This window comes from Pistacia vera, unplaced genomic scaffold (genome assembly GCF_008641045.1).
Source record: "Pistacia vera cultivar Batoury unplaced genomic scaffold, PisVer_v2 Contig929, whole genome shotgun sequence".
Taxonomy (NCBI): domain Eukaryota; kingdom Viridiplantae; phylum Streptophyta; class Magnoliopsida; order Sapindales; family Anacardiaceae; genus Pistacia; species Pistacia vera.
In genome coordinates, this window is record NW_022196811.1 from 384471 (window position 1) to 410636 (window position 26166).

The 26166-nt window shown below is 34.0% G+C and overlaps 1 protein-coding gene and 1 pseudogene across 1 annotated transcript; both read right to left on the reverse strand.

Annotated features, from left to right (window-relative positions):
• Positions 1 to 6573: 6573 nt before the first annotated feature.
• Positions 6574 to 13126, reverse strand: LOC116120215 (annotated as a pseudogene).
• Positions 13127 to 19556: 6430 nt separating this feature from the next.
• Positions 19557 to 21974, reverse strand: LOC116120216 (immune-associated nucleotide-binding protein 9-like). The gene is made up of 5 exons (XM_031406162.1): positions 21710 to 21974; positions 21338 to 21615; positions 20688 to 20852; positions 20464 to 20595; positions 19557 to 19763 (listed from the first exon to the last, which is right to left on the reverse strand). The coding sequence occupies exons 1-5, from the start codon at positions 21972 to 21974 to the stop codon at positions 19557 to 19559; spliced, it is 1047 nt and encodes a 348-aa protein (XP_031262022.1).
• Positions 21975 to 26166: the final 4192 nt, after the last annotated feature.

The following is a 26166-nucleotide window of genomic DNA, read 5'->3' on the forward strand; positions in this document are numbered from 1 at the left end:
TGCAATGGTGTGGAGGAGAGCCACGAGTCTTGCGACAGAGAGAGACAAGAGATGATGAGCCGACGCCCTACGATGACAGAGAGAGGAGATGATGAGCCGACGAGGATGAGTGACAGTGATCAGCGACAGTGGGTTTGGGAATGGGATCACGATTCACGAATGAGAACACTGAAGTGATGACTGATGACAGTGATGAGCGATGAGCTATGAGAGTCTACTGAACAGAGTGATGAGATGAGAGATTGAGAGAATGAATCAGTGATGAGAGATTTAGAGGCGAGAGAGAAGAGAATGTTAGTTTGTTTTAGAGTTGGGGACTTAGCTTAGGGTTACTAACTTACTGGGTTAGGGTTTAGATTTGAAAAAAAAGGGGTACCCACGGGTTTACCCTTATAACCTGTCAATAATATGAGTCGGGTCGGGTCGGGTATGGGTTGGAAACAAATGAGTCTAACATATTAAACCCATGCCCTATATTTTTTACTTGGGTACGGGCCGACCCGCGGGTCTGGACCTGTTTTGCCAGGTCTATGGGTTGGGGGTGTTTTTGTTAACTTTTAATATTTTATTATAGGGGTGTTTAGTAAATAAACAAACATAGGGAGTATTTTTGTTAATTTCCAAATCCTACATCATAATACCCACCCAATTTAACTTTTTTTCAAAATATTATTCTAAAAGGTATCAGAATAATGAACCAAATGCACCCTAGAATGAATCATACATATATAATATAATATATATTATATATATATATATATATATATATAGTTATATATATATATATATATAATATATATATATATATATATGTATATATATATATATATATAATATATATGTATATCTAATGTATATATATATACATATATAATGTATAATATATGTATATATAATATATATATACATATAATTGTTAGATATATACATATATATATGTATATATATGTATACATATATATGTTAATATATATATACATATATATATGTTATATATTATACATATATATATTATATGTATATATTATTACATATATATAATAATATAATATATATATATATATATACATATATATATATATTACAATAGTATATATACATATATATATATACATAATATATGTATATACATATATATATTATATTACATATAATATATGTATATTACTATCTATATATATGTAAATATACATATATCGAGGGAGGGGGATCAAGGAGAGTCAGTTACCCTCCTTGACTTTTAAAATTTTTTGCTATGTTTTACAAATTACCCCTATATAAAATTAAAATACCAAAGAGCTGCATATATATTTATCCCCAAAAATTACACCTTTTTGTTGTGGGGGCTGTGAAACTAAAAGTAAACCCTTCATTCTCTGCTAAATAAACCCTCATCTCCTTCCCTCAGATGTCTTCTCTCCTCTTCAATAACCTATAAAGCAATTCTTTTCCTTTAAGGCTTTATCCACACAAGTGTATTTTCTCCTCCTATCAACCAACAAGTCCCTTTTTCTCTTCAAATTTTCAGGTAATACATTTTATGTTTGTATTATTTTATTTTAAAAGTTTAAGATTAATTATGATTAGGATTTAGGAAGATATAATCATTGGGACCACAAATTGCATCCATTTTTTTATTTATTTGTAATGATATATGTGAAGTTAGAGGAAGTACATGATAGTTTTTAAACTTATTTTGGAGTTGGCCTTAGGACCACATTGTTTTACCCATTCTATATTGCCCTTTTTTGTTTTTTTATATGGAAAGAGTTCTTGGGACCACATTGTTTTATTAATTTTTACCTTTGTATAAAAGTGTTTGATTCAAATGAATTTGGAGTTGGCTTTGGGACCACATTGTTTTACCATTATAGCCGAATTTGTGTTTTTTTTTATATGGAGAAGATGAGTTCTTGGGACCATATTGTTTAACCATTTTATCTTTGTTATATAAAAGTGTTTGATTCAAATAGATTTTGGAGTTGGCAAACGGCAATTTGTGTTGTTTTTCTTTATGGAGAAGATGGGTTCTTCATTCTTGGGACCACATTATTTTACCCATTTTTATATTTGTTATAAAAAAGCGTTTGATTCAAATGTGAGTTAATTTTAATTGTTTTACAAGTGTTATGAAAAAGTAGATTTAATTATACAAGTGTTTGGTATTTGAATAGATTTTTTACACATATCAATTGAATTTTAGCCAATGTATATAATGTAAGATATATTAAAAAAAAATATTGCATTAAGATCTATTTCAATTCAATTTCTATTACTTTAATTTAATTTTTGTTAAAGTACTTACAAATTAGAAAAAGAAAGAGATATACTTGTGAGTTTTGATGTGTATGTATTGTTAGAATACTTTAACTTATTAGCTTTATAAATTTTTGTAGTTGTTGTAATTTCACTTATCTTAATAATTATTATAGTATACATAGATTATTGTTATTGTTTGGTTTTACTGAGTACATAGCTTATTTTGTTGCATTTTTCTCTATCAAGTAATAATATATTATTGTTTTAAAATAGTAGGAGAGATATTTCAAAAGAAAGTCAACAATGATCTCATCATTTGAACAAGAGGAAAATATTGGTGATTCAAGTAAAAATGTGGATGTTGATTTGCGAGATCTTCCTACAGATCCAGGCTTAAGACCTTGAATTTCAGATTATGATCCTAGTGTTCAAGATCAAATTCGAAGAATATATTTGGAAAGGGGTCCTTTTCAACCTAAGGGCCATGAGTTCCCTTCTAGGTATTTTGGTGGATTTTTAAGACGTTTTGTTGTTTCTTGGTTTAGTGAATTTGAACAATGGTTGGAATATAGTATAGCCAAAGATGCTGCGTTTTGTCTTTATTGCTATCTTTTTAAGCCAGATGGTGATAAAGGAAGTGGTGATTGCTTTGTTGACCAAGGGTTTTCAAATTGGAAAAAGAAAGAAAAATTGAATATTCATGTTGGAGGTTCTAATAGTGCTCATAACCAAGCTCGAAGAATGTGTGAAACATTATTGAATCAAGACCAACATATTTAGACATTTTTTGATCGACATTCTTCTCAAGCACGAACAGAGTATCGAACTCGTTTAAATGCTACAGTTGATTGTATTTGTTTTTTTTCTAAGGCAAGGACTTGCATTTCGTGGTCATGATGAATCCTATGATTCAAGCAACCAAGGGAATTTTCTCGAGCTTCTACAATTTCTTGCTAATCATAATTAAGATTACTTTTTTGTTGCTTTCAAGAATGCTCCTAATATTCTCAAATTGACATCCCTTAAGATTCAAAAAGACATTGTAAGTGCTGCTTCAAATGAAACCGTAAGTGCTATCATTAGAGATTTAGGAGATTCATTATTCGCTATAATGATTGATGAATCTCGTGAAATCTCTAGGAAGGAACAAATGGCTATTGTCTTACATTATGTTAACAAGAATAGAGTTGTTGTGGAGCGTTTTCTAGGTGTTGAACATGTTCCTAGTACCACAACTCTCTCACTCAAGGCAACACTAGATAATTTCTTTTCAAGGCATGGGTTGAGTTTTTCTAGATTGCGAGGACAAGGTTATGATGGAGCTAGTAATATGGAAGGAGAATTTAATGGTTTGAAGACATTGGTTTTGAAACAGAATAGATGTGCTTATTATATTCATTGTTTTGCCCATCAACTCCGGTTGGCTCTTGTGGCTTTGGCAAAGAACCATGATGATATTAATGACCTTTTTAATATCGTGGCGATTGTGGTTAATATTGTCGGTGCTTCATCAAAGCGTTGCGATCTTCTTAGAGATAAGCAAGCTTGTAAAGTTATTGAAGCTCTTTCTAATGGTGAACTTTCAAGTGGAAAAGGTCTTAATCAAGAGACTAATGTACAACGTGCCAGTGATACACATTGGGGCTCGAATATGGTACATTAATGAGCATAATCTTGATGTTTTCATCCATTATCGATGTTCTTAAAATTGTGGCAAAAGACGGGTCAAACTATGAGCAAAGATTTCATGTAAAAAACATATTTAAATTGATGCAACATTAGACTTTGTGTTTAGTCTATTTTTGATGAAAGATATACTTGACTTTACAAATGAACTTTCTCAAGCACTACAAAGAAAAGATCAAAATATTGTAAATGCTATGAATTTGGTTGAAACATGTAAGCAAGCTTTACAATTGATGAGGGATTATGGATGGGAGACTTTATTAAGCAAAGTTATATTTTTTTGTGCCAATCATGACATTGATGTTCCTAATATGGATGACAAGTTTTTTATTTAAGGGCGATCATAACGTAAGGCTCAAGGTATCACAAACGTGCATCATTACCGCATTGAATTATTTTATAATGTCCTAGATATGCAGCTTCAAGAGTTGAATAATCGTTTCAATGAGGTAAACACTGAATTGCTTATTTGTTTGGCATGTTTATGTCCAAATGAATCGTTTGTTGCTTTTGATAAATGGAAATTGATAAGCCTTGCTGAACTTTATCTTGATGATTTTTTTGACTTAGAACTCATGACACTTGATTCTTAACTTGATGTTTACATTTTGGATACGCACTCTAACGTCAAATTTATGGGATTGAAAGGGATTGGATATCTGGCAAAAACGATGGTTGAAACTAAGAAGGATAGAGTATTTCCATTAGTTTATTTGTTGATGAAATTAGCATTGATTCTATCCATTGCCACTGCTAGTGTAGAGAGAGTATTTTCAACAATGAATTTTGTGAAGAATCGTTTGCGAAATAGAATGAGTGATCAATGGTTGAATGATAGCTTAGTTGTGTATATAGAGAAAGATGTATTTGATAGTATTGATGATGAAGTCATTATACAATACTTTCAAAAGATGAAATCCTGTCGAGGACAATTATAAATGCACTAGTTAATGAGAATTTTATAAATACAAAATTTATGCTTACCCAATGAGATTCATAGGCTCCCCTTGCCATGTGAAGATGTGCAATGGTCATTTCATCACATATTCTAAGATTCACGAAGCATTAAATTATGACATACATATTATCTACATACACTGGAACAAGTAATAAGGCATGTGACATCGATCACTCTTTATATATTATTTTTATTAAAAATATTTAGGTATTTTTAAATATCATATTTATTTCTTATATGGGCCAAAATTTATACTGGACCTTATCAGGTCCAATAACAAAATGACCATTTCAGTGTCCAACATGCAACCCAATGCCACAACCTAACTCTAGTTGGGCCCACATCAAAACCCATCATGTGGAAGGACTATTCAATGAGATAGCTCATTATGTAAGAAGAACCATTCTATGGGCCAGCCCACTCTATGAGTTGGTCCACACTAGGAGTTAGCTCGCTCCACGAGTTGGGCTATTTTGCGAGTTGGATCACTCTACGATTATAGCTAGCTTACAAATTGGGCCAACCTACATTCTGGGCCGCTCCATGAGTTGGACCACTTTACGGGTTAGGTTAACCTAGACTCTAGCCCACCAGACTATACTCATTCAACAATAGGATTTAAGTCCCATATGAATCATAGTTCATCAAAGACTCATAGTCTTACATGAACTAGTACTCCTAGTCTTACTTAGACTAGTACTATGAGTTTCCTGTTAACTCAAACTCCTGATACTATGTGAACTCCGAATTCTACAAGGACTCAAACTATCTTAGCGCATTATATAAACAGAGGTTTGCTCTCTCACTTTGAATTCCATCACAACCACTCTCTAGCTTACTAAGTTCTTGCGTGGGCAAAACAGAGAACTAGTTTTTTGATTAGTGAAGGTGTGTTCTCAATGCAACTCTCAACTTATTGCCAACTGGAAGAAATTGTATGACTCTTTAGATAAATAAAAAATGAAAGAGAAATTAGGGGAGTTTGGGAAAAGAAGAAAAAGACTCGGGAAATGAAAAGTTTGACTGTTTGAGAGGTTTCTTCCTTGTGTCTCAACACTTCACTATGAATAATAAAATGGAAAATGGACATCCAAGAGTCAAGAGGCAATAAAATGGAAAGGGTAGATAGGCACAGGGACACTATAATTCATTTTGTTTAGAAAACAGGGACACTGTTTTTGACCCTTAGGAACAATATTTGTTTCTTTGTTATATGTATAATTTTGTCCTTAATTAGTTACCTAGAAAAGACCGGGTATGTTGTTAGGCTCTCCAGTTTTAGTTTATGTCTGTCAAACTCTGAATATTAAATGCGTGTTGAATAGCTAACTTTGTGATTCAAATGTCTCTATGTTTGGACCTAGTATTGCATTTATGATTTTTTTTTTTTTTTTGGGTAATCCATGCCTATCTAAAGTGTGTAAATTCCTCCTTCCATACTCAAACTATACCACAGTTAAATAATAAAATTTATAATTAAAATCCTGAAGATGGATTGCATAATATGAAATAAATAATAATCTATCAACTAAAACAGGTATTAAATTCAAAATGGTTAGAAAACTTATTAAAAAAAAAAAAAAAAAGATCATATGTGAGGGACTTACATAGCACGGCCCCAATAACATTAGGTTGTGCTACATCACAAAATTTATTGGTAACAAAATATATCAATCTTCATAATTATTTCTAGATTTTGAAAGAGCTTTGTTAATCACTTGCTCAAAATTCTTGTAAGATGATCCATTAGGAGCCGTAGTTGCCTTTTCTGCCAATAGTTTCCATTCCATCGCTTTCTATTGATCAAGATGATATTATGCTGGAAACTCAGGAAGTTGGTTACTTTTTTGCAATACTGGAGCTGCATATTCTGGCGGCAAAAATCTGGTGTTCTGTTGCTGTTAGTTTCTACTGTAATGCACCAGCATTTCTTTGTTTTTATAATGTTTATCTTAGGTGAATTCAGCTAGAAATCTGCTGTTGATTAGGTGCAGATGTAATGTGATGTGTTTGTAGTTGTTAGTAAAGTATGGCTGTTTAAATTTTGATTTTAAGTCTGCTGCAGAGTAGGTGTAACTGCAGTGCAAACCATGTTTATATTCAGCATTTCTGTTCAATGAAAGTTAATTCCCGTGTGAAACATTCTTGAGTGTGTGTGTGACCTAACATAACAGCTACATTTCCTTAGAATTCTCCAGCTTCAAAACCTTCACTTTCTTCTTCATCTGTTTGCCCTTTTCTCCATCCATCAATTCTCTCAAAATTCTTTCAATTTCAAATCTGTCAGCATTAGATTCTAATTCCATGCCAACATCCAACTTAGTACTTGAAAACCAATAATTAGTCTGCTGTTTAGAAAAGAATGGCCAACATATCATAGGCATGCCACCACACAAACTTTCCATCGTAGAATTCCAACCACAGTGCGTTAGATAGCCTCCAATTGTTGGGTGAGTTATAACTTTTTCTTGGCAAAACCAACTTGCCAAGAAACCCTTTTCTTTGGTTTTTGTAATAAAATTCTGAAGAAGAACGGTTGATTCACCCTCTACCATATCAGACCTAATTACCATAAAAAGGTTTTCTTGCTATTTGCAAGACCCCAAGCAAATTCAACAAGTTGATGTTTTGTCATGGTAGTCACACTCCCAAAGTTAACATAGGCGACAGAGTTTGGTTCCTTTGAATCGAGCCACTCCATACATCTTGGTTCTGCGACCCAGTAGTTTAATCCTATGAAACTAAGAGCTTTATCATCTGGCACCTGATTCAGAAGATGCTGAAGTGGACCAATACTGTAGATACCCAGAAAAGTGGAAGAAAGTGCTTCCAAAATCTCACGCTCTAAATCATCACAGGTATTGAAAATGATTGCAGATGCGTTAGAAGCATTCTCCATTCCGTCCATGCAGATATTTACCGCTATTGTCATTCACGTCAGTAGATCTGAATAAAGTTGGTAGGTCCTGTAATCTAATGCCTTCCATACCGGGTATCCAATCAATTGCAGTATCGAAAAACCCATTTGTCAAATAACTGGGATCTGCAAATAAAAAAGAAAAGGTAAAATCAGTACAAATTTTTTTCAAACTACAAACAATGAAAGAAATATTATAGGTTATCACCTTTGAGAGGGAACAAACCTTTTTCTTTATGTTATATGCGAAGCCTTATACCCTATCGTATTGGCTTAAATTCACTCTGCATCTTGACCGTTGGTTTTTAAGTAATCTAATGGATGAAAACTGAAGACTGGTCAAACATATAAAGTTGTAGTCTCTCTCTTTCTCGATAGACAATCTCTCTCTCAATCGAAAGCTTCCCCAAATTTCTTCGTTAGGGTTCAAGAATAGGGCTTCTCTGTGTGTGTATAAATCTGTAGTTAATTTTCCATTAAAGTTGTGTTTCTTTGTGGTGTTGAGAATTAGGTTTGGAGTTCTCTGTTTGGGTTGTAGATTTACAGGTATTGGGTTGAAGTCTGAGTAGTTTTTGATAGTGAATGTTGTAAGGGGAGATCGACAGGTGTATTGTAATCGTTGGTGATACTAATATTAGTGCAGCGAACATCCATATTCTGGAGCTCAACGTGGATATAGCTTGTTCAATTTGAACAAGTGAACCATGGTAAATACTGTGTGTTGATCTGTTTCTTTTTGTGTTCTTTGATTGATTATGTTAGAAGTTGATTAGGATTAGTAAGATTGGAATTACAACAGTGGTATCAGAGCCGAGTTTGGGGTTCCTCAAAAACAAATTGAAATTCTAGAGTTTCTTGATTTAGGAATTTTATTCTAGGGTTTCAAAATTTTTGGGGCTTTTTTCGATTAATTAGTTCTAAGAGTCCTAGAGTTCCAAACACAGCTAGAATCCCCTAAAATCCTCAGTAAATCGAGTCCATAGAACACAATCTTGATTTCTTAGGGTTTGCCTCTAAACTCAAATTATGAGTATCATGCGCATGGAAATCTCCCAATATGGTGCGAAGATAGATTTCAACACCTAGAAAAAGAAGATAAGGGCCCTCTTATCCCACAACAAGGTGGGAATTGCACTGGAGAAAGATGTCACCAAATGGCCAGAAGAAAAGCTAAAGAAGAAGGCAGAGGTGGACGAAGAAGCGTATAACTTGATCATCATGAACCTGTTCGAGACCGTGCTTCGGAAGGTGGATGGCGTAGAATCTCCAATTCCCCTCTAAGGTAAACTCGAATCTTTATATGCTCTTAAGTCCGCCCCTAATTTAGCTTTTCTAAAAAGTGCTTTGTTTTCATATAAAATGGACATAGCAAAATCTTTAGATGAAAATTTGGATGAATTCCTAATAATGACCCTAACCTTAAAAGGTACTGACCAAGAACTAAGAGACTCCAGCCTAGCCATGATCCTGTTGAATTCCCTACCAGAGGAATACTTAGTGGTAAAGAATGCCCTTCAGTATAGTGGAACTGTACCTAGTGTGAAGCTGATAGTTTCTGGGTTAAAATCTAAGGAATTAGAATTAAAGATTAAAAAACGTAATGGTAGTAATCTATTTGTAAAAGGGAAATTCGATACTGGACAATCTAGTAAAGAAACTAGAAAGAATTCTCAAAGACATGTGGGCTCTAAAAATAGAAAAACTAGTAAGGGTAATGGGAAATCTAAGGGTGAATTTAGGAAGTGTTTTTTCTGTAACAAAACAGGGCACCTTAAGAAGAATTGTTATGAATGGATTAAAAAGAACAAACAAGCCAGTATAGAAACCAATCTAGCTAGCACAAGTAGTAACATAGAAATATTTGAAGCTCTTATTATTTCCAATACATCTAGAAGTAATGAGTGGGTGCTAGACTCAGGTTGTACCTTCCACATGAGTCCAAACAGAAATTCGTTTCAAAGACTTAAAACTGGGGAACAAGAAATAGTATTCATGGGCAATAATCACTCTTGTGAGGTTCAAGGAATAGGTGACATAACCATAAGGCTGAATAATGGTAAGTTAGTTCTGCTCACTAGGGTTAGGTATATACCCGAACTGAAATGTAACCTAATTTCACTTGGAACCCTAGATGAATCTGGTTGTTCCTATAAAGCACAAAATGGTTGCCTGGAAGTGTATAAAAATGGGAATGTGTTGATTAAGGGTGTTAAGAAGAATGGTTTTTATATCTTGTGTGGGCAATACTACCATGATGTACTTAATTCTGCCTTACTTTCCATTAATATATCTACTGCAGAGAAATGGCATTTGAGATTGGGCCATATAGGCCAAAATGGCATGAATGCATTGAAACAACAGGGTTATTTTGGTAATGATCTTGTGTTTGCTTTAAATTTCTGTGAAACATGTATCCTTGGGAAACAGCACAGGATGAGTTTCCACAAAAGGAACTCACCTTGCTGAAAATTGCTTAGACTATGTACATGTTGATCTTTGGGGCCTAGAAAAGGTCAAGTCACATGAAGGGAACATGTACTTCCTCTCCATTGCTGACGACTATAGTAGGAAGGTATGGGTATACCTTCTCAAGACTAAGGACGAAGCCTTGACTAAGTTCAAAGGATGGAAAAATCTGGTTGAAACCCAGTTAGATAGAAGAGTCAAAGCACTTAGGACAAATAATGGGTTGGGGTTCTGTAACCTAGAATTCGATACTTACTGTGTCAATCAAGGGGTACTAAGGCATAGGATTGTCAGGGCAACCCCACAACAGAATGGGGTTGCAGAGAGGATGAACAGAACTCTCTTAGAAAGGGTAAGGTGCCTTTTTTTTACTGTTGGTCTGCCCAAAACTTTCTGGGGAGAAGCTCTAACCATTGTAGCCTATCTGATTAATAGGAGCCCATCAAGTTCAATACACTTTAAGTGTCCAAAAGAGAGATGGCCAGGAAGGAGACCAAATCTCAACCACCTAAGGGTCTTTGGGTGTGCAACATATGCACACACTAGAGAAGGTAAGTTAGAGCCTAGGTCCCTTAAATGTGTCTTTTTAGGGTATCAAAAAGGGATCAAAGACTACAGGTTGTGGGAGAGGGATGCACTAGGGATTAGGGTTATAATCAGTCGGGATGTAGTCTTTAATGAGACCATGTTTCCTTGCAAGGTTTCTAATGACAATGCAGGTAAGCCAAGGACAGATCCTGAAATGCTTGATCAAATAGAGAGATCTCAGTTTGAGGTGGAGCCACCAAGCCTGACAGAACATTTTGAACAACCTGAAGCCACTGAACCACAAAGTCGCACACTGCCAAATAATGGGGACCAAGATGAAGAAGAGGAACAACCTGAAAACAGTGATGAAGTCTAAAATGATAACATGGTAGAATACCAGTTAGCGAGAGTCAAAGTTAGGAGGGAGATAAGGCCCCCTAATAGGTATAGCTATGCTGATTTAATCTACAATGCCCTTGTTGCTAGGGTAGAGACACTAAGGTCTGAATTTGAAACCTACCAAGAAGCTATGAGCTCCAAAGATAGAAACAAATGGCTGGAAGCGATGAAGGAGGAAATGATGTCCCTAAAATAGAATAGAACCTAGTCTCTGGTCCAAAAACCAGCTGACTAGAAACTAATAGACTGCAAATGTCTCTACAAATTAAAGGAAGCCATAACAAGCTTAGATCCTCCAAGATTCAAAGCCAGACTGGTGGCAAAGGGCTTTACTCAAAGGGCAGGTGATCGAGACTCAAGGAAATCCACTATAGCCTACTACTTCACCTTAGGAGGAAACTACATCAGTTGGAAATCACAACTCCAACCATTGGTTGCACTGTCCACAATAGAAGCGAAGTATGTGGCAGTGACTGATGCATTCAAGGAAACAATATGGATACAAGGGATCTTGAAAGAGGCAAGTTTGATGGATGGATTTGTGATTGTGTATTCTGACAATCAAAGTGCCATTCATCTAAGCAAGAACCCTGTATATCATGAGAAGACAAAGCATGTGGATGTGAAGTACCACTTTCTTCGAGACCAAATCACAAAAGGGAATCTGAATCTGCTGAAAATACCAACTGAAGAGAACCCAGCTGATATGGGAACAAAAGTTGTAACTTTTGCAAAGTCCAAGCACTACTTAAACCTCCTTCACATCAACTAATTTCATAGAGCTAAGAAAGAGTATGTGAGAAGCTTGCTGCACCTGTATGTTGCTGTTTGAGGAAAGAATAAGGCTTCAAGGTAGAGATTGTTATATGTGAAGCCTTATACGCCGTTGTATTGGCTTAAATTCACTCCGCAACTTGACCGTTGGTTTTTAAGTAATCTAACAAATGAAAACTAAAGACTGGTCAAACCTATAAAAGCTGCAATCTCTCTCTTTCTCGATAGACAGTCTCTCTCTCAATCGAAAGCTTCCCCAAATTTCTTCGTTAGGATTCAAGAATAGGGCTTCTCTTTGTGTGTGTAAATTTGTAGTTAATCTGTCCATTAAAGTTGTTTTTCATTGTGGTGTTAAGAATCAGGTTTGGAGTTCTCTGTTTGGGTTGTAGATTTACAGGTATTGGGTTGAAGTCTGAGTAGTTCTTGATAGTGAATGTTGTAAGGGGAGATCGATTGGTGTATTGTAATCATTGGTGATACTAATATTAGTGCAGCGAGCATCCATCTCAACGTGGACGTAGCTTGTTCAATTTTGAACAAGTAAACCACGGTAAATACTGTATGTTGATCTGTTTCTTTTTGCGTTCTTTGATTGATTGTGTTGGAAGTTAATTAGGATTAGTGAGACTAGAATTACAACACTTTAAATTTCGAAACTGCCTGTAACCCATGAAGCCACAAGCATTGGCTGTCCATAAAAGAACGTTGGGAATATTTAACTCTTTAACAGCTTTAAGAGTGAAGCTCATAATGTAATCAGATACTATGCAAGTGACTGGAGGAACGTTTGACTTAGATGTGTTATTAAGTTGAGATAGAAGATCTTTAAAGGGAGCCAAGAAAGATTTCTTTATTGAAGCACAGAGAGAGGCAATGTTAAGTTTAGACTAAATATCAAAAGGAGGGATGCCATCGGGGATGGTCTCGAAACGGAAAGTGGAGAAGCCATTGAGAGAGTCAGGGCCTTGGGTTCTTAGTAGAACACTATGGATAAACTCTGTGTTTACAAAGGTGATGTGGAAGCCTCTGTAGTGCAAAAGTTTTGCTAGTTTAAGCATCGGAAGTACGTGGCGTTCACCTGTGAATGGAACACAAATTGCATGAGGACAAACATTTTCTGAACGCAACACAGAACCCATCTGTCACTTAATTCAACTCAACTCTTTCTCGATCTGTGTTTTTTTTCCTTATTAACTCAATGCTTATGGTAAGATCTCCAAGGTTATTTTATAGATAGAACCTGGTCTCCTACTCACTCAAAGGTTTCGACAATTTCAACTTGATCTAACCTAGAATTTGACCATATCAAATAACATAAATAACTTGCCCACCAAACAAACTATCTTAAAGATATTCTCAAAATAAGGAAGTAAAATCATAACTAAATAGAGAATCTAAGTGTAAGGACAATCCAAAAGAGGATTGAGATCCCACATTCTCCTAAAACACTCCTGCTTGGAAAAGCCTCACACTGAATTTTCCAAGGCAAAAACGTGATGTCCTTATTTGATATAACTTGCTCATCAAACAAATTATCATAGGGATATAAATATTTTGAATTTTCTATAATATATCAATCTTCTAATTCAATATCTGTGACTGGTGGGTCAATGAAACGTTCAAATTTGATTTGGCTCAGATTTTATCAATGCATTTTCAAAGTTAAGGAGATCTTTTCTCAAATTATCCTTTATATATATATATAATATATATAATAATTTATATATATATATTATATATATATTTATATATTTATTGTGTGTGTACTTAAAAAAGTTTACCCTAGTAATAATTTTCATAATTAAGTCATCAACTTTGTTTTACTGTAATGATGGTATTTGATTGTCTTTGAGAGGAGATAAATTGTCTATTCATGCGCAAATCGCTTGTGTTTGAGAGGAGATAAATTATGTATACATGTGCAACTGCTTCTGTTTGATAGGACATCAATTGTGATACATGCATAAATCACTCGAGCTAACGTTACATATATAATATCGATCTATCTAATTAAGAATATTTATGAATTATTATCTTTGTTTAATTATTAACAATATGTTAGGTTGTGATTGACGAAACATAAAATTTTTTAAATCTCTTGCTTGCTCATTAAAGAGCACAGTTACTTGGTTTCAACTGTTGTTGAAAACCCAGTTCCTCTTTTAATTTTAGCAAGACTTGGTGTAGCTATTTGTGGCAGGCATTTTAACTATATTTTGATGAATAAAATAGTTAAAATCAAAAGCAACCCATGATGCTCTAACGTTGAATCAGCCGCATGCCTTGGTGTTTCCCCATATTCTCCCTTCTATTCATCTTACCTCCATGAGTCATTGGTGATCAAAACAGCCTAATGTTTAACACTGAGATCTTATACCAAGGGCTTGGTGAACTGTACTGAGGTGAAGTTAAATTCTGCAGGTTGTAACCACTGGCAAGCTTCACATTATCAATACACTCAACAAAATAAAAAAAATTCACCAAGTATAACACAATCCTAAGAGAAAGGTAAGAACTTATATAAATTCACAACCAAGCAGAATGGTTACTATCATGTTCAAGCAGGAGAATATATCATATAGAAATCCGAATCCTGGAATTGCGTCTTCCTCCGAAACACAAGCAATTAAAAAAAGACAAATTTCTTAAAAATTTGAAGGAAAGAATATGCATCATAAATGATTTACTAGTTGTTGTTCATGAATATGTGTATGGATTGAGGTATAGCACATACCATTTTAATTTGCCTTGATTACCAATATTCCAGTTATTAGAATAGGAAAATATAGTAGTTTAACTACTAAAATTTTCCCATCTTGTAATTTAGAGAGTAGTTCCGGTCATTGCAAAAGGCAAAAGTACCATTATGATGTTCAAAATTGGACCGGATAATTTAATAACCAAAGATGTGGATGAGAGAAATTTGTGAGGCCTTTGTGAAAACATAACAGAGGAAAACAGGGGGGCTAATTAATTTTTTTATTTTTTTTATTTTTTTATTTTTTTTTCCTATTGGCAAAGCTTTCCCCAATGGTGTATACTTATTGGAAGAAGTTTCAGTTTCAGCATGGAGAATGAAGGTTTGAAATTATCAACTACTTCATCCAATGTGCATCTCAAATGTGCACGCCTTGATGATTACTGTTTTAACACAATATCAATGCCAAGGGGTAGACAAACTGTGACAGGGTAAAGTTAAATTCTATAGCCACTAGTAAGCTTAACATCATCAATACACTCGACGAACAAAAAAATTCACCAAGTACAAAACAATCCCAAGCAAAGGAAAATAGTTTATTGTAAATTCAAAACCAAGCAGAACAATTGCTGTCATGTTTAAATAGAATAAAATATCAAAAAGAAATTCTCGAACTGCATCTTCCGAGAAACAAGCAATTAATGAGAATATAACACATTCACAGCACTCAACAATTAGAAAATAGTAGATATATGATCAGGGAGATCAAAATATCAACTATAAATCAAAGCTCCAAATCTTATAATTTAGACTTTCCAAACCATTTATACTAACCTGATAAAATTCAACTTATAAACCCATGAAAATTCATCAAATCCTCTAAAGATCAAGCAATTAACTAATATATTAAAATTAAACCAAATCCTTAAATCTCTACAGTTGAGAGTTTCATCAATTCTTTAAACTCATTCAAAATTAACTCAATAACTAAACAAAATTTATCAAACCCAACTTAAAACAGCAACGAATTAACCTATTCCTGAACATAAGCAATATTAAATCAAAACCCACATCAAAATCTAGGAATTTAATCTTCTAATTTCAAACATATTTATTAAATTTAGAAAAAAATTGAAAGCCAGATTCTATGAACACATGTTATGTCTCCATTTGATGTTAGGATTTTATCCTTATCTGAGACATGTGTAAGTGGTCCATGTACATGTGTAATTAGCTCATTAGGTGTACTAGAAAATTCGTTTTGCTTTATAGAGGTTCCTCGAAAGTTTGGTGAAAACTTTCCCAAAATGGCTAAACTTGTAAAATGCTTTTTGGCTAGCTATCCCCTTGCATTGGTGAGCAAGTTTCTTTATATTCGTCTTTTCCAATGCATTTCATTTCAAGCTTGAATATACCTCTGAAAGTTCTATTCATATTCCTTGAGGTTTTATTAGTTTTAAATTAGGTTTCATATACTTAACTAGACTTATAAATACCTTGGTTACACTTTGTTTTGTTCATGGATGGAACGTTGCTCCTTGTTGATGCTTGAGGAGTTTCAAGCTTTTGAACTGAAGTGCGTCTTCGGTGTTGAACCTTGAGAGGAGCTCAAGGCTAACTAGGTGGTCTCAGGTATGAAGCTTGCTGTGATGGCTAGAGGTTCAACCAAAGAGTGAAGATTGAAGTGTTGCCATAAATAGGGAGTGTTTTGAAACTCGTGCTTATCTTTAACTTTGTATTTGAACACAAAAAGTTTATCATAGTGTTTTAGCTTCCTCTAGACTTGGTCCCATGGATGTAGACAAGTTGTCAAACCATGTAAAAATGTGTTGTTTTCCTTATATTTTGCTATGGATGATTTGGTTATGTTAATGATAATTAAACCAACACATAGAGCACAATTGAACAAGTTAACCTATTCCGCTTTAGTTTTAACAACTTGTTAAAGTCTTAAACTTTCAGTTATGACATCAAAAAATTGCATCAAAGTTTAGAATATATGTAAAATACCAAAAACTAGAGGTGAACATCATAAATAGACAAAAAGGAACTCACAGATAATCTGTTTTGGTTTCATCCATGGTGGAACAAAATCTATGAATTTCATTAAAACCATATCCTCAAGATACAGTATACAACTGGATAACAAGAAACAAGTCACAGCAGCAAAAGCTGATACACACCTCTATTGCATTTTGCACAGCAACTTCCTCTTCAAATTCAACGAAGCCAAAACAAAATCCTTGTTCCAAAGAGAATAAACATTAGTTCCAGAGTCACTAAACTGTAAATCAAAGAGGAAAATGAGATTAAATATACCTTTTGGGATTTAATTTGAATGCCACCACAAATAGTAAAAATAGTAGCATAATCTTCAACCCCCCAAAAAAAAAAAAAAAAAAAAAAAAAAAATTTCGTTGATCAAAATATCAGTTTGGATGGGGCGGATGGTGGTGGTCGATTGGAATTTTGATAGAGAGAGATTTGATCAGGGGAATTAAAAATTTTGATGGTTTGGGTTGGGAGAGAATATGATTTAGGGTGCGTTTGGTTTAGAGAATGTTGGATTACTAGGAATGTTAGATTATTGGAATCTTATATTACCTTGAAAATCACTGGGAATCTTTTAAAAAATGTGTTTGGTTAGTTGGTGGGTATGTTATATTAATATGTTTGGTTAGGGCGAATAAATTAGTGGGTATATTATTTAAATTACTAAATTGCCCTCTTTTTAAATATTAATATAATATTATTTTTATTATTAGTTTTTGAATAATTTTTTAACCCCCAATATTTCAGATTTAGCTAAAACACCCCCGCTTATATAAAACTATAATTTATGACAAAATCACCCCCATCCCCTGTCGCCACCACAAACTACCACTGGAAGTTGCCAAAGGTTGCTGTGAGTAGCTCACTGTGACCGTGAGGCTCTGATATGGCCGTTTCTTTCCAGATTGATGGCCGAAAATGACCATATCAGGCCAGAATAGATCTGGCCATTTTTGGCTAGATCTAGCCTGATATGGCCTTTTTTTGACAATATTGATGGCCAAAAACGGCCATATCGAAGCCTTCCGTAGCCTCCCAGTGACTCTCAGTCATTTTTAGGGCCTCTGACAGCGGTCCGTGGTGGTTGGCTTGCTGTTAGCAGTGGTGGTTGGCCCGCTGTCGGCAGTGGTAGTTTGTAATTTGTTTTAAATATAAGGGCATTATTGTCCAAAAACTTAATTGAGCAAGGGTAAAATTAAAATGATATATTAATATAAATTGATTATAAAACAGGGGCATTATTGTTCAAAATTTTTATTAATAAGATATAAAATTGTAAAAAAAAAAAAGATTACCTTAATAATATTACAATACCTAAGAAAATGGAGATAATATGAATGAAAAAAACCAATTAATCGAAAGCTTGAACCGAATCGGTTTTCGGTTCAAAAAAATAATTGAAACAAAACCGATCCGGTTTCGGTTAAAAATCGGTTATGAACCGAACTGAAAATTTGGTTCAATTAACCGGTTAAATATTGGACTGTATTTTTTTGGCCCAATTATGAATTATGGGTTGCTTTTTTCGGCTCAATTCGGTCACACTCTACTTTGGCCCATTTTTTTTTCCAATTTTTTTACTTGAATTAAAATTATGCTTTACCAAACCATTGAAGAAGAAGAAGAAGAAGAAGAAGGCTGAAGTCCAATCATGGTGTTCTCTTCTCGCCTCTTATCCAAATCTAAACAGAAAAGCTGTGAAAGAGAAGAAATGGAGAAGACGAAAAAGAAAAAAAAAAAGAAAAGTGAAAGGAGAAGAAGACGAAAAAGAAAAGGAAAAGTGGAGAAGGAGACGAAAAAGAAACAGAAATTGGTGAAGGAGAAGAAGAGAAGAAGACGAAAATGTGAAGAAAAACTGAAAAAAGAAAGAGAAAGCAGTGAAAGGATAAAGAAGACCAAGAAAGAGAAAATAGTGAAAGGAGAAAGAAGACGAAAAAAAAAGTATTTGCGTGGAGAAGCAAACCCAAGAAAATGCGCAGAGAAGCAGAGTAGCAGACTGCAGTTCTGCGTACCCAATACCAAGAAAAAGTTGGGGAAAAAATAAGGGATATTTTTTTTTTTCAAAACCGGTTTAATATTATCCTTAAACTATTAACTGAATCGAAAATTTGATTTAATTATTTTTGAAAACCATACCAAAACCGAATCGGTTAATTTAAAAAACTGATTTTTTGATTCAGTTTTTTGGTTTGGTTTTTTTTTTTTTTTTTCAGCCCTACTTTCAATATTACAAACAGTAATAATTATTAATAATACAAAATTATCGGAATCTTATATTACTGAATAACCAAACATAGTAATCAAGTAATATAAAATGACATAACTCTAATAATCTTAGATTAACTCTAACCAAACACTCCTTAAGGGTTATCCAATTTTTCAGGAAATTTTGGTTTTTAAATTTTTTATTTCTAGTTTTGGGGATTAGTACCGTGGCCCATTACTTCTGACTTTATTGTATAACAATATATCGGGCTGATAAGATTAGTATATCTAACCAAACACTCCTTAAGGGTTATCCAATTTTTCAGGAAATTTTGGTTTTTAAATTTTTTATTTCTAGTTTTGGGGATTAGTACCGTGGCCCATTACTTCTGACTTTATTGTATAACAATATATCGGGCTGATAAGATTAGTATAAGTTTCAACTGCAATTCAACCTAGTACCATGAAAATTTACATGATAGAGAATAAAAGATATAATAGATTTATGTATGAATATATTATATTTGCAGTATGAACATATTGACATCAGGGTAGGAAAAAACAATCTTAGGTGTTCTTTACGCCACTGCACATACTGTGATGATTGAGATTCTTCAAAGAATAGGACACTTTTCTAGTCTCTCACGGAGACGCTTATTCTCCATATTCGCTCTCTGAATATTCTCATTAAGCCTACGAATTTCCTCGTTTGATTTCCCTTGATCGTCTTGTGCGTCCAATTCTAACTTTAATCGGGCAGCTTGCTCCTCCATCAATTGATTTTCAAGCTTTCTAGTTGCCTCTATGAGCTTCAACTCAAGCTATTAAAAACATCAACGTGGACCATTAAGCCCTTAAATAACAATATAATACAAATACTGCTCGATATTATTGATGAATGAAAAAGATAAGACATTAGCTAAAACATTGACAAATTTATCAACTGGAGACCATTCCCAAGTAAAATGGCATCCCTGAATTTGATGTAGTTGGAGGACCCCTGAAACCCTACAACCATTGTTAATCATAGAAGAATATATGTTTGCATAGGATCTCATTGATTACCAAGATCATTCCAAGGCATGCTATAATTTTAGACTAGCGGAAAGGGGAAATAATAGTAATAAAACAGGAAGTACAGTACAAAAATGCTTGACAATAAAGATAAAAAATTCAACATGAGCAAACTACCGCAGGTACTCTTATTGCTTCTTAATTCATTGAAAGCCAGAATGCAAAAGAATATCTACACAACCTTTATGAAAAATTCAACTAGTTATAGTCATTAAATCAGAATATGTGAAAATATGGCTTTATAAAAGAGTTTTCTTCAATGAAATGGTTAGTTAAAGCCTCTTAAGAGGTGTATAAGAAATTTAATCTTTCTAGGGGCGGTATTCTGCATAAGTACAGGGAAATGCCACAATTGCACCTTTACCATCTTGTAATTATACAACTTAGAATATTTGACTACAGATACACATGACAAATCAATAAATGAAGAGAGATCAACAAGATTACCATCTCACTAATTTTTTTGAGTTGATCTTCATATGATCTTTCTATTTCCGCCTTCAGCACTGCAATTTCTCGTTTTGAATATCCCTTTAGCGAATCAACCTCCACTTGTTGTTCGTGATGTTTCATAGCCCCCTTTTGTATATCAAATAAAAACTTTTCACAACATATTTAATGTGAACTGTATGAGTAAAAAAAAAAAAAAACAAAATTGTGAACAAACTCACCTTCACTTCAGCAAATATTTCATCTGTGTATGGTTGTCCACCATTCTGCGCTATGACCCTGTTAACAAGGGAGAGAAGCTCTGCAACTTGTTTAGCTCTTTTGGTTTCATCCATAGTCTTGTTATCAAAAAGCACTCGCCGATTTTCACACAAAGCAAGAATATTCTGAAACAATGTTAATATAAATGTGAAAAATAGCATAAATATGCTAACCACACAAAATATTAACCTTTTTTCAGGACTAATGAACATTTTAAGAATCGTAAAGCTTGAAGATGTTCAGCCTAGCATAAATATGCTAACCACACAAAATAGTTTAAAAACAATATTAAATGTGCTCACAACTGAAAGGAAAGAAGGAATAAAAACCAATCATACGGGCTTTAAAGAAAGTTTCGTCTTGTAACGCTAACTGCAATTATGTAGCAAATACTGGTCCCTTACGAGCAAACCAGTCAATTTATGGAAAATATAGATTCAATGACAAGCATGGATTGCTAAATCCTATATAAAGTTATAGATCCATAATAGTCCAGGGAGTTCCAACCTCAGAGGATTCTAGAACTTCACAAATAAAGTCAGTCAAAACAAAGACCTTTAAGAAAATAAACAACACGGCTAATAAACCAAACTTAAGTTAAAAAGGAAACCTTTAAAGGATCTGGACATTCGCGACCCAAGTACTCTTCCAATGTTTCCTCATTTTCTTCAAGTGCATCTCCACCGGTGAAGACTACAATCATGTAGTCTACAATTTTTCTTCCAAACAAAGACTGCAAGGTAAGTACTGCAGCTTGTTCTTCTTGTGAAAAACGGTTTGTCACTGAGAAAACTACAAGGATTGCATGGATACCATCCTTGGCCAATTTAATACATTTGACAATTTCTTTCCCAACAAATTCAGATTCGGCAGAAAAATCAAAGAGTCCTGCAATGACTCACCACATTAGTTTATTTGATGAACAAATTTCAAATACAAGATAAAAGTTGTAAACTGTACAATCAAATCCAAGTTACCATACCAGGAGTATCAATAACATTAATGATCTGGCCATCTTTGAGTTCAGTTCTCTGCAATTCAGTAGTTTTAGTAACACCAGATGAACTAGCCCTGGACTTAAAAGCCCTTCTTCCAAGAATGCTATTCCCGGTGGCACTTTTTCCATTGCCAGTACGCCCAACTAAAACCACAGTCCGCTCTGCACTGGCCACAGACTGTTTTCCACTGGACAGGGAGGGGAGCTTCGTATCATCATTTATCACAACATCCATCGCACTTCCATCCATTATGTAAAGATTAAATTACTTCACCTGCAATCCAAAAAACATTAAAAACACTTTCGATCAATCATTGCAACCCATGATTTTTTTAATAATAATAAAAAAAAAAATGGTCTGTCTGTGAGATTACTTACTTGAGAGTCTGAGGCGAAGGAGAGAGACAGAGAGAAGATATAGAGTTTGCGTGAGAGACTGAGAATTTATAAAGACATAAATAGAAAAGAGAAGGTGGAATTTTTTTACATTAAGTTACTTGGAGTGATTGCAAAACATGAAGTTGCTTGGATACCCAAACAAAACAAAACTTAAAAAAGCAACAATACCAAAAACAATGTTAAGAACTAAATATAAAGCATATGATATGCCTAACTATAAACTCAAGCATACTTCCATATGAGATTCGATTCTTTATTATTTTACAAGTTGTTAACTTGAATGTCATTATATATTTTTGAATTGAGGTGGAAAATGTATTTAATAATAATATTTAAAAGTTATATTCATAATGAATAGATAGGAAAAACAAAAAGAACGATATTTTACACTCAAATTTTAATTGATAATTTTAACAATATATCCCTTATTTAAATAAACAAATGATTGGATAAGATGAATGGTATTGGCATTATGAACCTAAAAGTGAGTTTACTTTTGTTTTATTATTTTATTTCATTAAATTATTATTGACCTTCAAACTTTTTCTCATGTTAATGTAAACTTTTTCTCATGTTAATGTTTTTTAATCGATATAAAAGCTTATTAATTAACTATCATTCTGTATTTTTTTTTTTTTTCTTTTCATCTTTACTCTACCGTGATGCAAAAATTGATTACTCGTAGAACCCCACCATGTGAAAATAAAGAAAAATTAAAAATTAAAGTATAAAGATAAATTTTGTTATTTCTATTTTGGCCTCCTTAGTTTTTAACTTAACATTTTGGTACCCATACATGTAATTCCTAATGCTTTGTCCCTTTCATTCACATAGCATTACATTTCGGTCTCCTAGAATACATTTTCTGGCTCCGCCTTGTGTTAATTAGAAGCCACCCAAAGTATTTTTGGTTTTAGTTCATTGGTGTAACTTGAATCTATCCTATTCTTTTGTTCTTTCTCAACTATATATTATCCTAATTTAGAGTTCACACGCTCACCTCAAAATTCATTTTCCTTTGTATCTCAAAACACTCTTAATTCACCTGAAAGCAAAAGATGGCTCAAGTTAAGGTTGCCACCCTATTCATGATACTTCTCCTTGTAGTAATCTTGAAGAAGTCCTAGAATCAAAAGCATGAAAGTTGCAAATCTTTCCAGGAAGCCAAACAGAAAAAATAACAGAAAAACAAAAAAGTAGAATATGCAAATTTTTATTCTAATCTTGGAAAAATTTTCAATGCTTTACACATGAAGCCAGAGTGCCTTTTTATAATAATTCTAGACATGACTAAGGCAAGTGGAAGCAAGTGGCATTCCTTAAACAATAAATGTGACTGCTATTACAATTATACAAGGAATTAGTTTGCAAGTTGTAAATCTTAGCCACTCATCTTGATCTTGAAAAAACAATCATTTTTGATTGATGAAGACTGTAGTCCTACAGTTCTGCTTCTGATCGTAACATCCTTCCTCAAGTTGAGCAATAGGTTGCAAAAGCTTGTATGATCTGAAGCAGAACAATCAACTGCAATGCAACACTTCCAACACCTTTGATACCGTAATTTCCTCCTTTAAACCGAGTAGTAGTAGGTTGCAAAAGTTTGCAAAGACTAAGGCGATTGGTTTTTGTTAAGCACACTTGTTATTGATAAATCAGTTTTGACTTGAAGATGCACTAGTTGATGAAGAGGTAGGTTGATCAAGTTGACTAGAAGAAGAGTGAGAGGATAGAATGTCCTCCCTAAAACTCATAGGAGAGGTAGCAGTGGACTGTATGTCCTCCCTGAAACTGACAAGAGAGATCAGATGAAGTTTATCACATAGAATTTCAAATCTTGTGATAGGTAAAGGTTTGGTAAGTATGTCTGTAATATGAAATTCAGAGGCAATATACTGAACAATTAGCTATTTTGAAAGAACCAAGTCTCGAATATAATGCACATCAATTTCGATGTGTTTAGTGTGAGCATGAAATATAGGGTTTGCAGCAAGTGCCTTTGCACTTTTGTTATCACACCACAAGACTGATTGAGTGGGAACAACGACTTGTAATTCTTACAACAATAGTTGAACCCAAACAAGTTCTGTGGAAACTTGAGTAAGGGATCTATATTCAGCCTCTGTAGAACTTAATGCTACAACCTTTTGTTTGTGGGATACCCAACTGATTAAGTTTCCAAAGAGACAAACACAAAAGCTACTAGCAAACTTTCTATCATTAAGATCTACATTTGCAAAACCTTCCAACACTAAGTTTTGAGAGGGCTGAAACTTGAGACCAACATCAAGAGTACCTTTAATATAACGTAGGAAACTTTTGTAGGCAACCCAATGAGACACAAATGGACTTTGAAGGAATTGACTTAGTCTATTCACAACAAAGGACAAGTCTGGTCGAGTCATGGTTAAATACTGTAGGCTGCCAATAACACTTTTGTATAAGGTTGGATTTTCAAATAGAGCACCATCATCTTTAACTAGGTGTTTGCAGCTATAGGAGTTAAGCTAGCATTGGCATCAAACATTTTGACTTTTTGAGTAAATCAGCAGCATGCTTAGATTGATTTAAGTGAATACCAACAATAGTTCTTAACACTTTGAAGCCAAGAAAATAACTCAATTCCTCTAAGTCTTTTAAGGCAAAAGTTTTGTGTAATTCATTAACTAATTGTTGAATATAAATGAAGTCATTACCTATAATTAAGATGTCATCCACCGATACCAATAGATAAACAACTTTTGTAGAAGAATGATGAATAAACAGGCTACTATCTGAAGAAGAGTTCTGGAAATTTTTGTCTAACAAAGCTCTTTTGAATTTTTCAAACCAGGCATGAGGAGCTTGCTTAAGGCTATACAAAGCCTTGTTCAACTTATATACATGAGCAGGCTTGTTTGGATTAATAAACCCAGATGGTTTTGTCATGTAAACTACTTTTGTAAGATCTCCATTCAAGAAGACATTATTGATGTCTATTTTCATAATTTTCCGATTGAGTTGGACATCCAATGCAAGGATAATTCGGTTAGTACAAGGCTTAACCACTGTAGCAAAAGTTTCAAAGTAGTTGATTCTAGGAGTTTGTTGAAACCCCTCAGTAGCTAACCGAGCCATATAATTATGATGTTAGGTAGGTGCACTAGAGCCAACCTTATAGCTCTTGTAAACTCATATTTATATGAATAAAAGGCAAAAGCTTCTTTATAAGCAATATACTATAGTATATATTTACTGGGCGTGAGGAAAATAGTATATGTCCTTAGAAAGGTTGAAACCAGTGATGAGGGTATTAAGTGTCATAAATCTTAATTGTGAGAACTCTATGAGCGAAAATGGTGGCCCTTCTTAAACTGTCCATAGTCATAGTATAAATCTGACCTAGGACACAGATTATACGGAAAGACTATCATCGCATTGAATGATCCTATCGAAAGATAGTGATAGGTCTCACATGTCGAGGTTGTGAGCATCAACTTGGTGCAACGCATGAGTGCTTACTTGTGCAAGTCCACTGATCTGACCCATCAGAGGATTCCATACAAGATGGTAACTTAGTGTCTATGGAGCATATCCTCTTATGGATGGTGGTGCATGTGGTCCTTCGACTTGAGATCACCAAAGCACCGTGTGTAAAGATCGATATAATTTGACACCAACCGAACATCGTCTCTCTTTGGGATTACTAGAATGGTGTTGATTGGTTACATTGTGAAGTACACTATGGCTATCGTGGATCAATAAAAGATTCATCACTCCTAGTTATAAAAGCCCTTATCTCGGAGAGATATTTGGTTAAAAAACTATGACTACATAGTCATGGCCATGGTGGAGTTGAGTTGGTGCTCGAATCTAGTCTTATGTGGTCATCAGATTTAAGAACTGAATATACAACATGTCAAGGAAATAGTTTTGAGTAGACACTACTTCTGTATCTCAAACCTTGATGAGATATAAGATGATGAAATGGATCAAATCGCACGATAACCATACCATAGACAAGGAAAGTTGGATTGCTGAATCTTTGCTTATCGGAGAATCAT